At 36.8% G+C, this 14,328-nt stretch overlaps 2 protein-coding genes across 3 annotated transcripts; one reads left to right on the forward strand and one right to left on the reverse strand.

Annotated features, from left to right (window-relative positions):
• Positions 1-22: 22 nt before the first annotated feature.
• On the forward strand, positions 23-11,092 carry LOC121772649 (ABC transporter E family member 2-like). 2 transcript variants are annotated; one of them, XM_042169835.1, is made up of 5 exons: positions 23-741; positions 8,599-9,959; positions 10,053-10,241; positions 10,329-10,595; positions 10,670-11,092. In XM_042169835.1, exons 2-5 carry the CDS (start codon positions 9,918-9,920, stop codon positions 11,018-11,020), a joined length of 849 nt encoding a protein of 282 aa, XP_042025769.1. In that variant the 5' UTR covers positions 23-741; positions 8,599-9,917; the 3' UTR covers positions 11,021-11,092. The 2 variants fall into 2 exon arrangements, with proteins under 2 accessions (XP_042025769.1, XP_042025770.1); XM_042169836.1 differs by lacking the exon at positions 23-741 and having other exon boundaries at positions 8,624-8,668; positions 10,670-11,091.
• Positions 11,093-11,154: 62 nt separating this feature from the next.
• Positions 11,155-11,859, reverse strand: LOC121772650 (defensin J1-2-like). The gene is made up of 2 exons (XM_042169838.1): positions 11,714-11,859; positions 11,155-11,608 (listed from the first exon to the last, which is right to left on the reverse strand). The coding sequence occupies exons 1-2, from the start codon at positions 11,775-11,777 to the stop codon at positions 11,448-11,450; spliced, it is 225 nt and encodes a 74-aa protein (XP_042025772.1). The 5' UTR covers positions 11,778-11,859; the 3' UTR covers positions 11,155-11,447.
• Positions 11,860-14,328: the final 2,469 nt, after the last annotated feature.

Below are 14,328 nucleotides of genomic sequence, written 5' to 3' on the forward strand. Positions count from 1 at the left end.
TGATGGTAATATGAGATGGCCACCCACGGTAGAATAGTACAAGTGTGTAGTATTAGTGGTCATACCTCTTTATAAATTAGAGTAAACTATACTAATCTCTGAACTTATTGAAAAAATGCACTAATGGTCTCTAAAATTTTTTTATAACATTTTTAGTATGATAAGACTAAATTAACCTTAGGCACCATTAGTGTGAATATTTAATACTTGAGGACATATTGGACCTTTCTATTCTTCCTTTAATTTTTTTTATTTTTTCTTCCATAATCATTTTCTTTTAAAAAATCAATTAAACCCTCATAAATAATATTTGATGATTTATGATTGCAGAAATTTAAATAAGAAACCAAATGTTTAAATTATGCTTTATTTATTTTTATAATTAAATTTTTTTGAGATCATTGATGCATTTTTCAACAAGATCAGAGACTATTAGTGTAGTTCCCTCTATAAATTATGGCTATATATGATCACAAATTTCGGAGTAGTCTATTGTTACTTTTGATACTATGTATTGTAAATCCATAATTTTTGTTGAAATCGTGGCTTATTTCAAGTCTTCATTGGCTTCGGGATTGATTAATCCGAGGTGCATATAATAGTGTTAATTAATAACTTGACCAATCAAAGTTTGATCATTTTTTGTGACATTATTGATTAGAGTCAATGATAGAGACAAACATTGAGATAAGATGAGTAGAAGTGGGAGCTGTGAGATTGAGCTATTCTTTTAATCGGTGGGTGGGTATCACTCTCTTTCATCCCTTTTTCTTTTATCTTAAAAGTAAATTATTGTGGTTAGCTGTCATTATCAGGGTAAATTTTTAAGTAATTTGAAATAGACGACGGCGTACAACTCGGAACTGAACTCATTGTTTATAATTATTGTTTGTCTTTAGTTTGTTTGAAACATTTAATAAGATTAAATCAACACGACTTAACAGGTCATTTGATTTTTTAAAATTATCTCATTACATCCAATAACTACTTCATTCTCCTCTTTCCATTTTCAGGTTATGCATCTTCTTTTTCATTTTTTCACGGAATACTTTTTTTCCAAATTCCAAATAATATTATGTGGAATAGTAACCAAGGATTTTACGAGTGATTTAATCAAATAAAACTATATCATGTTGGTTATTTTAGTGTAATTGGATTAACTTGTTTGATCAATATTGTCATAATGAGACATCATATAAGTTTGGAAGTGCGTAGTGCACGCTTGTTTGAATTCATTATGATTAGACGGGGGTTCGGGGGCAGCTCCCCCGAGTAACGGAGTCCAAGGGGCCAGTGACGGAACCAGAAATATAAACAAGCCGGGGCTGAAATATAAAAATTAAGATATATATATATATATATATATTTTAAATAATAGTATTAGAATATTTAATTTTACTTATAACCTTTTTACAAAAGTTAAAGAGAACAACATTTTCTCTAGTGAAACTATACACCAAAATTATAACACACTTTGAAGACAAAAATTTTATATAATTATTCACCATAAAATTATACTCCTACTAAAGATTATAAATTTTTAAAATATTACCATTTTCTCGAATGAAACTATATGGCCTAAACTCTTACTCTCATAAGCAATTAATATAAAAAACTAAAGTAAACAAATGAAAAAATAAAGAGAACACCATCTAATATAGAGTAATACAAATAATAGCAACATAATTTAATGATATGAGGAACTAAATTCATGCACCACACAAAATTGATACATGAATTAGAATTTATAAATTGTTAGTATAATTTTGTAGGCGGAAAAAAGAAATTATTATATGAAAAAATAATGACTATCGATTTGATCAATCATAGTATTAATTCTTGGGGATTAATAATAAAATTTTGTAGGCAGAAAAAAAAAATCATTACATGAGTTAGAATTATAGGAATAATGACTATCGATTTGATCAATATTCAATCATAGTATTAATTCTTGGGGATTAATGATAATTGCCAATAAATGAGTCATTACCTGTCAATATAAAAAAAAATGCAGCGAGAGACCCTAGGCGATATATCTATACTGAGAAATATACAGTCATGAATTAAAGAGGAGTATTTTTAAATTGTTTCGTAAATAGTAATGGGCTAATTAATTTTATTACACATTCCAGCCCAACATCAAAACCTAAGTATGTAACTTCATCTTCTTCCTTAAGCCCTCAACAGATTCTGCAACTGGGCGACGCCCTTACAATTGCCGGTGATACTAGTGATTAGGAACCAGCAAGCCCCCGCTCTAGCGGGGGCTTGGCCTACGCTGGTTCCGTCACTGCGGAGGGCCAGAGCCCCAGGTCAGCTTGGAAATTTTTTATTGCCATTAAAGTTGTTGTGTAGAAAATTTATCCGGAAATATTATTTCTGATAGTCGAAGGATTGATTTGCAAATTTCGAAACTATTTAAAAAACGGTTAAATTCAGTTACCCCAAACGAAGAGACGCAATCCTTCGTGAAGAGACGCAATGTTTCGTCAATTTTCGGTTCAAAGAGTATGACAATCAACATACGAATCTTCAATACTTGAATTGTATCCGATCAAATATTGGTAGAACCACCAAATTGATTTGATCTGAAAGTGTTTCACGCCTTTCAGGAAATCCGATTGTTCACATTTGAGTAAATCTCCCTAGCATACCATTCATGACTTGTATATTCGTTACACATAGGTTGGTTCCATCTATTTCCACATGCCATACAATTGGCACAGGTATCATGAATTGCTGTTGGCGTTAGACCCATCAAGATGTTGGAAATATTGTAGCCTTTACACGGGAAAACTCTTGCTATTACAAAAGAACAAAACTGGAAGGTAAATATAATAATATAAATTACAACGAAAGTAAAGAGATGCAAACTATAGTATTCTTCAAGTCGAGTCGAGGTATCCCTCTCTCCGCAAGACGAAATACGCCCCGGCTAGTGCTCACGGATTGGCGTAATGTCCCCAAAGATGAAACGACTTTCCTCCTATCGAGTTGAAGCACCTCAAACTCGTAGGCTCCGGCGAACTTGAATTGGAGGCGAGAACCGAGCAATGCGATGCTCCTAAGATGCGAACTAGAGTGCTTGAGCTATGAGAGAAGAGAGAATGATTGTAGGTTGTGTTGTGTGTCTTCCATCTCTCAAAACAAGCCTATTTATAGGCTAGGAGTGGCCACACGAGAGGTCTCGGGTTTAAGGCACCTCATAAACACTTGGAGGTTGAAAAGCCAAAAGACTTAGGAAAAGGAAAGGTTTTGAGTCCTTTCTAATTTCCCACATGTTTTTCCTACAATCCCCCACATTGGTTAGAGCGCAGCAAGCTCAAACCAACATCAGGCACAAATGCATGTATGCAGACTCTTTTGCTCAGTTCTCAGGAAACGATACTGTATTTGGAGAGGTAACTTGTGGTTTTGAACCTTCCATAGTCAACACTATCGGACATACCGGCGGACTAGTGGACGCGATGCCTTGAACTATTCCTCCTTGGTGTATGCCTAGTCAATAGCATCAACACAATATTGTCTCAACTCCATCAGTTCTCACGTTTGTGTCCGTTTCGGCCGTGGAACACCTCTTTGGAATTCATAAGTGACTCACACACACGAAGCGGCCTTACTCCTCACTTACATAGGTGATTCTTTCATGAGTATCCTGCCATACTGTATCTCCTTGAGATTTCAAGAATCATTAAAAGTCAAAAGACTTAACCTCTTACCACGTGCAGGTTACAACACTCAATGCTTTCTAAAGAATGGGCGAAGATTAAAATCTTCTGAGTGTTACAGCTAGATTTGTATAGCTTCGTTTTCCCATTGAACCAATCCCATGGGATCTCCAATCGTATGGTTGGGTTACCACTATACTCATCTTTTAAGATGTGGTTTTCAGTCCCATTCCTTTTAGCAATTTTTGCATTTGATCACGGTTTAAACCTTTTGTTAACGGATCCGCTAAGTTATCCACTGACCTTACATAGTCAACTGTGATAACACCACTTGTGATCAATTGTCTGACGGTATTATGTCGCCGACGAATATGTCGAGACTTACCATTGTATAAGCCACTGTGTGCTCTACCTATAGCTGCTTGGCTATCACAGTGTATCACTACTGTCGGCACTGGCTTCTTCCAACATGGAATATCTTCTAGGAAGTTTCTAAGCCACTCGGCTTCTTCCCCTGCTTTATCCAAAGCGATAAACTCAGATTCCATGGTGGAACGAGCAATACACGTCTGTTTCGTTGATTTCCACGAGACAGCACCACCCCCCACAGTGAACACATACCCACTTGTAGAAAATGAGTCTTTTGAATCAGAGATCCAATTTGCATCACAGTACCCTTCAAGTACTTGGGGATATCTTGTGTAATGCAATCCAAAGTTAAGAGTATACTTCAAGTATCTCAAAACTCTACACAGAGCTTTCCAATGTTCCTTACTTGGGTTGCTCGTAAATCGGCTCAACTTGTTTACAGGACAAGCAAGATCAGGTCGAGTACAGTTTGTGATAAACATCAAACTTCCTATGACCTTTGCATACTCTTCTTGAGCAACAGAATCACCCATATTCTTGCTCAGATGGACATTTAGCTCCAAAGGAGTCTTTGCTGGCTTACAATCAGACGAGTTGAATTTCTTAAGCATTTTCTCAACATAATGAGATTGCGTTAAGGCAATTCCCTCATTAGTCCTCAATATTTTGATTCCAAGAATCACATCAGCTAGACCCATATCTTTCATATCGAAATTTCTTTTCAACATGTTTTTTGTCTCATTAATAATGGCACTATTGCTGCCCATTATCAACATATCATCAACATACAGACACACAATAACAAAACCGTTATCTGTGTTCTTAATGTAAACACACTTATCGCACTAATTGATAGTAAATCCATTTGCCAACATCACGTTGTCAAATTTCAAATGCCATTGTAATGGTGCTTGCTTCAACCCATATAATGACTTTACCAGTTTGCATACTTTACGCTCTTGCCCAGGCACAACAAACCCTTCGGGTTGTTCCATATATATTTCTTCTTCCAGATCACCATTCAGAAACGCAGTTTTCACATCCATTTGGTGAATCTCAAGATTGTGCAAAGCAGCAATCGCAAGAAGCACCCGAATGGAAGTGATTCTCGTAACAGGTGAATAGGTATCAAAAAAGTCATGCCCTTCTTTCTGCTTAAAGCCTTGGACAACTAGGCGAGCTTTGTACTTATCTATAGTACCATCGGGCTTATATTTCCTTTTCAGAATCCACTTGCACCCTAAAGGCTTACAGCCTTCAGGCAAGTCTACTAACACCCAAGTGTTATTTCTCATGATGGATTCAATTTCACTGTTGATAGCTTCTTGCCACCACGCCGCGTCTGGGCTAGACAGAGCTTCCGCCAATGACTTTGGTTCGTCATCCAACATAAAAGTTATGAAGTCAGGACCAAATGTTTTAGCAACTTTAACTCTTTTACCACGTCTTGGTTCAACATCCTCGGGACTTGACCTCGTCCTTTTTGGAGGATCAGAACTAGTGGATTCATCCATCATTCTTTCACTAGGACAATCCTCTTGCCTCTTGCAAGGGTATACATTCTCAAAGAATATAGCATTCCTTGACTCAATCGTTGTTCCTTCAGCCACGCCAGGCACAGCTGACCTATGGACTAGGAAACGATATGCACTACTATTAAGTGCATGGCCAATAAAGATGCAATCGACTGTTTTAGGCCCTATTGCAACTTGTTTCGGAGGTGGCACTTCTACCTTCGCTAAACACCCCCACACTTTGAGGTATGAATATGAAGGTTTCTTCCCTTTCCACAACTCATAAGGAGTCACATCCCTATTTTTTGTGGAATTTTATTCAGGATATGATTCGCTGTTAACACAGCCTCCCCCCACATGTTCTGGGATAAACCAGAATTAATCAACAGAGCATTCATCATCTCTTTAAGTGTTCGATTTTTTCGTTCAGCAACTCCATTTGACTGTGGAGAATATGGAGCCGTTGTTTGGTGAATTATACCACTTGCATGGCATAATTCTGCAAACGGGGCTACATACTCACCACCTCTATCACTTCGAACACACTTAATTCGACAATTAAGTTGATTTTCGGCTTCATTTTTGAAGTCTTTAAACGCTTCAATTGCCTCATCTTTACTTCTTAATAAGCAAAGGTAACAATACCTTGTGCAATCATCTATAAATGTGATGAAGTACTTTTTACCACCTCTAGTTTGCACAAATTTTAAATCACATACGTCTGTATGGATTAACTCTAGAGGTTTTGTGCTCCGTTCTACCGAGCGAAACGGTAGCTTGGTCATTTTTGCTTCAACACAGACTTCACATTTTTCTTGTGAGTTAAACTTATCTACTTTTAGTAAATTAAGATTTACTAATCTTTTTATAGCATTTAGATTTACATGTCCCAATCTTTTATGCCATAAATCAGAGCACTCAAGCAAATAAGATGATGTGTCATCTTCCTTATTTCTTAATCCTTTTCCACGGTGAATGACCGTAACATTCAGCTCAAAAAGCCCATTCACTAGGTGACCTTCACCTATGAACTTTTCATACTTGGTCAATATAACCTTTTCACACTCAAATTCTAGTGAAAATCCATGATTTACTAGAAGTGAGCCTGACACCAAATTATTTCGGATGTCTGGGACATGCAGCACATCCTTGAGGGTAAGAACCTTTCCGGATCCTAATTTTAGGAACACATTACCCACACCAACCACCTCGGAAGAGGCTTGGTTTCCCATACGTACTTTTCTACCTCCAACAGATTTGTAAGTAGAAAAAACGCTTCTCTCGGAGCACACATGACATGTGGCACCCGTATCAACAAACCATTCATTGGGATTGTTACCATGGTCCACGTCGGAGACCACTGCGATCACCTCGTGATATTTGTTGTTTATAACAACACGTTCAAATAATTTGTACAGTATTGTTTCAAACAATAAGTACACAATTATATTGAACCAAATGTGCATTGGTATATTCATCAACCCATGCATCTCAATTACTACTACCAAATCTAAATTGGTCTTGCTTGTCAAAAGACAAACGATAAACATCACTCTCAAGAGAATAGATCTCAAGGAATTAACCACTCCATAGCGCAACCACATTGCGACCGTTCGTTGCTTTATTCCAGCTTTGAATTTCATGTTTCCTCCGGCATCGGTCGACATGATTTCAGCAAGAGTACAATATTTCGTCTTGCGAATGTTGGAAATATTGTAGCCTTTACACGGGAAAACTCTTGCTATTACAAAAGAACAAAACTGGAAGGTAAATATAATAATATAAATTACAACGAAAGTAAAGAGATGCAAACTATAGTATTCTTCAAGTCGAGTCGAGGTATCCCTCTCTCCGCAAGACGAAATACGCCCCGGCTAGTGCTCACGGATTGGCGTAATGTCCCCAAAGATGAAACGACTTTCCTCCTATCGAGTTGAAGCACCTCAAACTCGTAGGCTCCGGCGAACTTGAATTGGAGGCGAGAACCGAGCAATGCGATGCTCCTAAGATGCGAACTAGAGTGCTTGAGCTATGAGAGAAGAGAGAATGATTGTAGGTTGTGTTGTGTGTCTTCCATCTCTCAAAACAAGCCTATTTATAGGCTAGGAGTGGCCACACGAGAGGTCTCAGGTTTAAGGCACCTCATAAACACTTGGAGGTTGAAAAGCCAAAAGACTTAGGAAAAGGAAAGGTTTTGAGTCCTTTCTAATTTCCCACATGTTTTTCCTACAAGATTTGTTTTTCTCAGTCTTACTATTAATTTTGAAAAGTAAAACGAAAATTAGTGTGGTCAATTAATAAATTTTGATTGCAGCCCTTATTAACCATCATTGGTGGACCCAACAACGGTGTCGCAACGACAGCGGTGTGATGATAGTGACCAAGAGAAAGCGATCATGAACTTAATATACAATACCATACAATTGCTATGGTATATAGTGGGCCTTGGGCATATTTAGAATTTGGGCTATTTAGGAGTTGGGCCTTGGCATATATAGAGTTTGGGCTATTTAAGGGTATGATTTGTTACTCCTTATTTAGCATTGTACATTGTACATTGACTGATTGATTTTTAAAAAATGATAAATTGAAACAACATGATTAAATTAAAACTTAAAAATTAAAAAAAATGAAAAACACAAAACGTTTTTTTAAAAAATCAATACCAATTAAATAAGTTATACTTATGAGCAATAAATAAAATATGAAAAAGAAGATTTATAATTTTATAATTTATTTTATTTCACTTGTATTTTAATTTAAGAAGTGATGAAATTTTGGAAAGGTTATTTTATAGTGCAGTAGGAGATTAGGAAAGTTGGTATTTATATTCTTTTTTAAATGTTATGAAGAATATCTATATGTCTATTTTTCATTTGTGCATTAATTAGGTGATGGATTAGGAGATGTTTTAGGTGATTCCTCGAGCTCCACCAAAATAAGTTTGTCATATTATAATTTTAAAATGAAGTAGTACATGCATGGAAATGTTTCAAAAACTAATTAATTTCAAAATTATAACATACGTCTATTTTTTTTAATAAAAGGGTATGCATGGATGTAATTTAAGAGAAATGGTTCAATTCTCATTCCTAATTACACGTCTTCTTTCATACGGTAAGTTACAATTTCACATCTTCCTCCTAAATTCATGCCACTAACATATACTAATACTCCTACTATTATCACAAGGTAATAATATTCATCCTTTTTTTCCTATCTAATTGTACGTCATTTATTTTGTTCTTCGCACATAAAACAAGTTTGTTTTCCTATTTTCTAGTATGCATTATATTCTTGCTTTTTATTACAATTCATGATTTTGTTTTTCCCTAGTTTAATTTATATAGTACTATGATATTCTATTCTTTAGTTAATAGTATTATTCTAGCAGTACTTTTTCGTTCACAAGAATTACTGCATCAACACAAGATATCATCTGCATTGCACCTAAGCTTGTTTTACAATGAATACTATTTTTCTCTCTTTTTTATCGAAATAAAGTATGCATACTATAATAGTATTGTTATGTAATTGATATAAGTTTAATATTTCCCAGTTTTTGATTGCATGATTATTATTTCCATTATAATAAATTTGCAGTATATTTGCACTTAACTTGTGCGCCATTACGCAATTTGCATTCTGAACACATAACTTTTGCATCAATTACAAAATCAGTTTGCATCAAATATAATTTCACATTTTATTAATTTAAATTATCGGTTATACAATATTTCCTAGAATCACGCCATTAATCATTTTTTCCATAAGGTAAGTTTCTTTTTCCCTAATTTTCGGTCGGCATGATATTATTTCCTTGATTATAATTTTTGCTTAATTTGCATACGAATATATATATTTCGCATCACAAGGAGATGCAAATTACATCTGCATAATAATCTAATAATCATATACTGTTTGCATAAAAAAGTTGCATATTATATAAAGAAAAAATTATATTGTACTACTCAGAAAAATATTGCATTACATATGTTTGAAACATTAGCTTTGTACACCTAAGGAAAATACGTCGACGAGAGAGAAAAACTTGAGAAAAAAACCAGTAATCCAGCAGAGAAAATCAGCAAAATCAGCTTTCCGAGAACCCAACCTACACCAAAAATACGGCCTTTCTAACGTTCAGCAACATGATACTCGCTTCGAAAACACAATCATCTCTGAATCATACTCGAAATCGTCTCATTTGAGAAAGAAAACACAATCATCTCTGAATCATAAGCTTGTACTATTTGAAATTATATATTCACCTACCACCTAATTAATAAATGCGATAATAGCCCGACCACCTGCTACTTAATTAATCCGCCATATTCTATTTTTTTGTCTAACAATTGTTATTTCCATGACTTCATGTTACCTCTCTTTGATATGCATTTATTCTCAGGTAATCTCTAAGCCTCAGTGCCTGAACAATCTCCTTAGAGAATATTATGTAGTATTTGGGCAACTGAGATGCCAATTCCATAAAATGTCGCAGGCTGAAGAGATTCGACGAGTAAGTGATGAGCAAATTGAAACAGGTGCAAGGCACAAGTATCCAAGCGTGACGGTCACTCAGAGAAGAAAATTCAAGCTCAAGGTTATGGAGGGTGAATTCAGTGATTCGGGAATTATTGTGCTGCTCGGAGAAAATGGAACAGGAAAGACAACCTTCCTACGGATACTGGTACATTTGTAGTATATATATTTTGTGTAGTTTTAAGAAACATGCTAATTTATGCCGAATCAACAACGTTGTCCTTCCAAATTTTAGGCTGGCATTTTTGAGCCTCGTACAGTAGAATGTGATGTGGAAATTCCCAAGTTCAATGTCTCTTTCAAGTCACAGAATGTCGGTATGACAGCTCAGCTTACCGTGAAAAGTTTGTTGTTTTCAAGAATTCGTGATTCGTACATGGATCCTCAGTTTGTATCTGATGTGATGAAGCCTCTATTGAATAAAAATTTGATGGATAAAAAGCTTCAGGATCTCTCTAATGGAGAATTACAGAGGGTTTCCATCGTTGCTTGTATTGGAAAGGTGAGGTCTATAGTGAATATTCTGTGTTATTTTGCTTGTCATTTACAGTTGATTTGCTTTGGTGTGGGGTGTAGCCAGCTGATTTATATTTGATAGATGAACCAAGCAAATATCTAGACGCGGAGCAGAGTATCATTCATTGTTTCGAAATCATAAAGAAATTCATACAACAAGTGAAGAAGACCGCACTTGTGGAGCATGATTTCACCATGGCAACATACCTTGCTGATAGGGTGATGGTGTTCGAGGGGAAGCCGTCCGTTGATTGCGTTGCCAATCCACCTCAATCAGTATTGAAATGGTTTAGTAGTAAGTATTATAGCATGTGTGTCTATCTCTACACTCACTTGCAAACCTCTCATATACAAGCATTGCTATTTCCCTATGCATTTATTATTCCTCAAAGATATAGACATGAGGATTGAGGATCACTCTTTAATTAACTATGCATATTCACTTATTCGTTTCATATAACTTAAAACCAATATATTCATGATGAGTAATTTTCGATCAATATATTTGATACCTTAGTTCAATTTATTTCTCAATACAAGTGCAATAAAGCTCCAACAATATAGCTTAAGTATAATTTGAAATGAAGTAGTACATGCATACTCAAAACTTAAAAGCTGCAAAAGATTACATAATAAAACGGAAAGCCACGAAAAGAAATTAAAATTCCTCCGTAGAAACAGTTGAGAAGTTCTCTTATTTTCAATCACACACAAATACATCAAAACACCTTATATCCATGACGGACTGCTACACTCATACGTTGTAGCAGTAAACAGTCATTGATTTAATCAATCTTCTTAATTAAAACAAGTGTAGATTTAATAATTTAGGTGACACTTAACAGTGTCTAGTGCAGTAGCAGCGGCGGCGGAAGCCCCGGCAGTGGCCGCCGTGGAAACCCTCTGTCTGGCACACCGCCGCGCAATTGGCTTTTCTCACACAGATTCCCTTGAACCGGTGGCTCTTCGACTCGCACGTCCTTGCCTCCGCCACCATTCCTATGATTTCATTTTTTGTAAATATAAAACTAACTAGTAAATAATTAACTAATTTAGAGTAGAATAATTAAAAACCAAACATGCATGTTAAGAATAGAAATGTACCAGTGGAGAACAAAAGCATCATCACTAGGAAAGCAGTAGCAAACAACCTCAAAAAGCTGCTCATTTTCTCACAGATATGTGTTTGTGTGTGTGTTTGATATGTGCAAGAAAGAGCAGGTAGTGATGTCTATATATAGCCCAATATTTTTGCTAAACTAACTAAGCTCATTGTTTTGATGACTCTATTACAATATCATAAAATTTTGATTGATTATTTTGTATTTTCGACAAGTACTACGTGTCATTGCATGTTGCCGAAGGATATCATTTTCAAAAATCCAATAGGGCATTGAAAAGGAAAAAGGGTATATGCATATATGAAGAATGAGTCATGACTACTCAGAACCACGAGCATTTTTCTCACTTTTTTTGCTTAACACAGCTATGAGATTCACTTTAATTTTTTTTATACATTTGCAATTAGGTGTATTGGGCCAAATTTACTCTCTTTTGCAGAGTATGAAATATTTGTGGCTCCCCACTTAATTACATGCACATTAGAGCATCCCCATCGCTGCTCGATGGGGCAGACGGCGTCATTGCCGACAGCGCGACACACTCGTGTCAGCTGCTGTGCTCGCACCGACGGCACGACGCTGCTCGATAATAAGAGCACGTCCGTGCCGCTTTTAATTTTAATTTAAAAAATCATTTTTAAATAAAAAAAAAATTCCCACTTCCCAATAAATTATATCTGTTTTCTCCCCACTTTTACTTTATTTTTCATTTTTCCCCCAAAATTCACATTTTTCATCTATAAATACCCTTCATTTCTACAAAAAAAAAATTCACACCACACCATACAATTCTCAACTAAATTTTCTCATCAATTCTCAATCTCTCACTCTTGCAAAAAAAATGTCCGGCTCCGGCGATCACCCCTCTGACTCCCGCGGATGGAACCACGAATGGTTCAACCCAACACCATTCCCTCATCCGGATATGGAATTCTCGCCCTCTCCTCAAACCCAAGGTTCTCAAATTCCGGGTGGCTACCGGCCTTATCCAGTGGACGAGTAAGATGCCACCGATGGGCGATGCGAGTGGGCACCCGAATAAGGACCGGGAGGGATCGACGGCTCCCAAACTCCGGAGGACAACCCCAACGCTCCTCCTCCTCTTCCTCGTAGTGTTCCTACTCATAGTCGTGGCGGTGACCCTCACGTTCGCACCGCGTACACTCCTCTGGAAATGGAGAAGATGTTCAAAGCATGTTTGAAAATATTCGAAGATCCGGAAACCGGCACAAACCAAACCAGGGAGAGGTTTTGGTGGCGCGTCTCTCGCCGGTACAATGCCAACCGACCGGAGGGAACCATCGAGAGCAACGAGAGTATGGTGCGCAATGCCATCTTTAGAGCCAACGAAGAAATCCAAAAGTTTCAGGGGTATTACCTCCAGGAACAGCGGTTGGCGGGGAGCAGCATGAGCGAGGCCGACATCATCACGGCCACCATGTCGACCTACCATTCCATGCATTACAAATCATTCAAGCACCTCGGCGCTCGGCAGCAGGTGCGTAGAAATCCAAAGTATAGGGGAGGCTTATCATCCTCCTCCAGCAAACAGTCGAGTCGTTATCCCTATCCGACGGCGGCTCCGATGAGGTGGCTAGCCAACTTGCCGGAGCTAACTTGGGTAGCCCTGACGCCGGCACGAGTAGTTCCCAACGCCGACTGCAAGGAAGGAAGAAGGCGACGGCCGCCCCCACTCCCGCTCCCTTTGTGCCACCTCAAACCCCCACCAACTCGTTGTGGACCCTTTTGGCTCAACTCAATTTGGCCGATAGGTCTCGGATGACTCCTGAGCAACTTGGTTCACATTTGGCAATGATACGGGATCTCCGAAAAACATTGGGGATATGGCCAGAGGATTAGTCTTCCACGGGGTATTTTTAATTATGTAATTTTTAATTTGTATGATTTTAATTATGTAATTTTTATTTTTTAGGATTTATATGTAATTTTAAATTTTTAGGATTTGGATTATGTAATTTTTAATTTTTTAGTAATTTGTAATAGTATTCCGGGTATTTTTAATGCATTCTAATATTGTGAAAATGTTTTTATTTAAATTGAATAATAGAATGGTGGGACTCTTGAGCATGTACTTGAGGATGAGCATGAATGTGGATGTTGTGCTCTTGGGGAATAGTAGGGAGTAAAAAATGAATAAAAATGGGTCTGAGCCCACTTCCATGCTCTGAGCTAAGAGCATGGATGGGGATGCTCTTAGTTAGCTTTTTATTTCTCCTTTTTCTTGGTTCCACTTTTGGCTTTAAGCAATGTCTAGCAGCTTCTAGGGCTAAATTTTAAAATCATTTTTTTGCCAAATCCCATTTTTAGTTATGCAAGATATAATGTTGCAGGTAGTTGTCAATTTATCTTTACTTATTACTCTTAGTTATGTTTACTTTTCTAATAGATGCACCAAGTTAAAAAAGGTAGAGGTAAATATCATCTTTTATTACTTTTACTTTCTTGTAAGTTGAAAGAAAATATATTAAGACGAATATGAGCACCTGAAAGTGGGAAGGCCAAACATAACATTAGGTGGTTCAGTCCCAACAAAGCACAATAATACTCACTAAATTTATTTAGAATGCTGCATATAAC

The sequence above is a fragment of the Salvia splendens genome, chromosome 16 (assembly GCF_004379255.2).
Source record: "Salvia splendens isolate huo1 chromosome 16, SspV2, whole genome shotgun sequence".
Taxonomy (NCBI): domain Eukaryota; kingdom Viridiplantae; phylum Streptophyta; class Magnoliopsida; order Lamiales; family Lamiaceae; genus Salvia; species Salvia splendens.

Coding starts and splice junctions, on each gene's coding strand:
- LOC121772649 (XM_042169835.1), top strand. CDS start 9,918: ATGACTTCATGTTACCTCTCTTTGATATGCATTTATTCTCAG. Junction 9,960..10,052: donor TGATATGCATTTATTCTCAG/GTAATCTCTAAG, acceptor AAAATGTCGCAG/GCTGAAGAGATTCGACGAGT. Junction 10,596..10,669: donor TCGTTGCTTGTATTGGAAAG/GTGAGGTCTATA, acceptor TGTGGGGTGTAG/CCAGCTGATTTATATTTGAT.
- LOC121772650 (XM_042169838.1), bottom strand. CDS start 11,777: ATGAGCAGCTTTTTGAGGTTGTTTGCTACTGCTTTCCTAGTGATGATG. Junction 11,609..11,713: donor GATGCTTTTGTTCTCCACTG/GTACATTTCTAT, acceptor ATGAAATCATAG/GAATGGTGGCGGAGGCAAGG.